Genomic DNA, 2317 nt, shown 5'->3' with positions numbered 1-2317 from the left:
AGCAGCCTATCAAATAAATAAATACACACAGAGAGGGGTGACACATACAAACACCCGACTCACCATCGCCGACCGCTATTAATCCACACAGGGCGAGCAGCGCTACGGCAGTTCGTCGTGGAAGCATGACTGCAAGATTCCCATCTCTTAGCATTAAAGCGTTCGTTGTGTGTGATATTGACAAGCGAGCGAGACTTCCAACACAACCACAAACCAACCAACCATACACCGCCTGCCAGGCTCGGCTAGACAATAGTGGGTTAAAGGGGTGTGCCTAGTTTTAAAGGGGAGGGCTCCGCTGCCTGGGCTCCTTTGTTGTGGTGAAATGTCTCTTTACAAGGACTCATGTGAATTGGCCCGATGGTCCTGTCTGTAGTTGAGGTCTCATCAGGATTGTTTTTTATTTATTCTGTGTCATATGTTATGTTCCAGACATTTAGCTTGTGGCTTTAACATGGACGAATTAAGGCAAGTAACACTGATTCTTGAACACTGGGTCAAAACAGTGTACAAATCAGGAAAATAAAAAAAGTTTATAAATCAAGGAATTATTTTGGACTAATCTGTTCAGAATGTTCAGATGTATTTACACTTTTTTTTTTTTTAAATAGTTTCAAACTGATTTTCAGGTTCATCAATGGACTTGCAACCACAGTCTGACTGGAAACCTGATGTTGTTGATAAAATAACCATATTTGTTATATCACACATTTATGAAATGCAGGAGCTTTTTCTGCTGTATTTTCTTATTTATTAACATTTATTTAACATTTTAATAAAAAATATTTAAATTGAATTTAAAAAGTGTTGTAATTCGGAGAATAAAAATTAATAAAATATTTTTTTAAACTTAGGGCAGATAGAATTGTTTGGTAGAATGTTATGTCTCATGTTACAAGAATCAGTGATGAGTAAATAAAACGATCCAGTTGAATGGGAAAAATGCATCCAGATCATGGAAATATTTTATGTAACCGTCTTTTAAAAATCATAAAATGTGCTGTACATGCATACATTCATTATCAGAGACAGAGAATGGTTGTTTAATGAGAGAACATTTCTTATTTTTTGATGAGAATATTTTAAGGTCTGACGTGTATGAAAGCAATGAGATATTTGCCGTTTTTTTGGATCACATCTTAGTAGTGATCCAGCAGGAGGTGTTCACTATTCTCCAGAGTCTCAGCATTAATAATATGACTCCGGAGCCAAGTTACCTTTGCGAGCTGGACCCACATTGTGCGATGTGTGTGATCCAAAGGAGCTTACAGAACCCCTGTGAGCAGCACGAAAAGCATTCAGGACTCCCACAAAAACCACAGTATGGGCTAAGCTTAAGAGACCTCAGACCCCCATAACAAATCACTGATTAGTTCTTGACTTCATCTAGTATGAAAAAGGAAACTGCGTCTTTAGGGAAATAAGTCAAACATATTCCTATAGGAGCGCTCTGGCTTCTGCCAGGACCTCAGGATGTTTACTTCCTCTAAATAGCAGGGCAGAGGAGAACTTGTGATTTTAATTTTGAGGAATAAAGAGACATTTGATGCACTCAGTATTTGTCCTCTTAATGGCCACATGACACGAGGAGACTCTCGGTTAGTGCATTAAGCCGTATGGGTACATAAAGAATGATGTACAAATTCTAATCTAATTACACTGAAAGTCCTTTCAAGTTGCTCTCGATGCAAAGGTCAAACACAAAGCGTTTAGTGTTGCGGCCTGCAGTCTTAAACCTCTATTGTTACCATTAACCTCTTTGCCTTCGCTAGACTGCATACTAATCTGGCCCCTGGCTGTCTATTGTATATAAAGTGGGGTCATATCTTTCAATTATCAATCCACATATTTCAGCTGGGCGTTCATATCCGAGTTTTCCAAACAAAGGCATGTGGAATGGGTCCACTCTGTGTAAAAATGTCACAGCTGATAGAAGGGCACCATTTCATAGGAGTCTGGCCTACCAGAGCGGGGCATTGATACTCTACTCAGCCACTGTGCTCCTGTTAAAAATAACCCTCTGTCTGTCTGACTGGACAGGCAGAGTTGGGAAATTATCTCCAGTAAAGCCCCCTCTCTGTGCCCCTCCACAGATGGATATAGCGAGGGCGCAGATATAGATAAACAGGCAGACAGAAATCAATGCCCATCCTCTCACTCCGCCATACAGTCTGACAGCAAGACAAATACGACATGCTGAATGGAAACTTTGGCTCAGGAAAAAAAAAACGAGATAAACATCTTATAAATATCGATCAATCAGTGGAACATCTGCTCTTTTGGCCTTCTCTGGAAAGACACCCATTTGGCAGTCTCG

The 2317-nt window shown here is 40.0% G+C and overlaps 1 protein-coding gene across 2 annotated transcripts in view; it reads right to left on the bottom strand.

Annotated features, from left to right (window-relative positions):
- LOC107695803 (activin receptor type-1B-like) overlaps window positions 1-239 on the bottom strand; it is a 15427-nt gene extending 15188 nt beyond the window's left edge. For both annotated transcript variants that reach the window (XM_016495856.1, XM_016495857.1), the window contains exon 1: window positions 64-239. In XM_016495856.1, coding sequence (XP_016351342.1) covers window positions 64-154 — 91 coding nt within the window. In that variant the 5' untranslated portion in view covers window positions 155-239. The remainder of the gene's footprint in view (window positions 1-63) is intronic.
- Between the last annotated feature and the right edge of the window lie 2078 nt (window positions 240-2317).

The sequence above is a fragment of the Sinocyclocheilus anshuiensis genome, unplaced genomic scaffold, assembly GCF_001515605.1.
Source record: "Sinocyclocheilus anshuiensis isolate Anshui unplaced genomic scaffold, SAMN03320099.WGS_v1.1 scaffold234, whole genome shotgun sequence".
Classification (NCBI taxonomy): domain Eukaryota; kingdom Metazoa; phylum Chordata; class Actinopteri; order Cypriniformes; family Cyprinidae; genus Sinocyclocheilus; species Sinocyclocheilus anshuiensis.
This window is presented reverse-complemented; position numbering and strand designations above follow the sequence as displayed.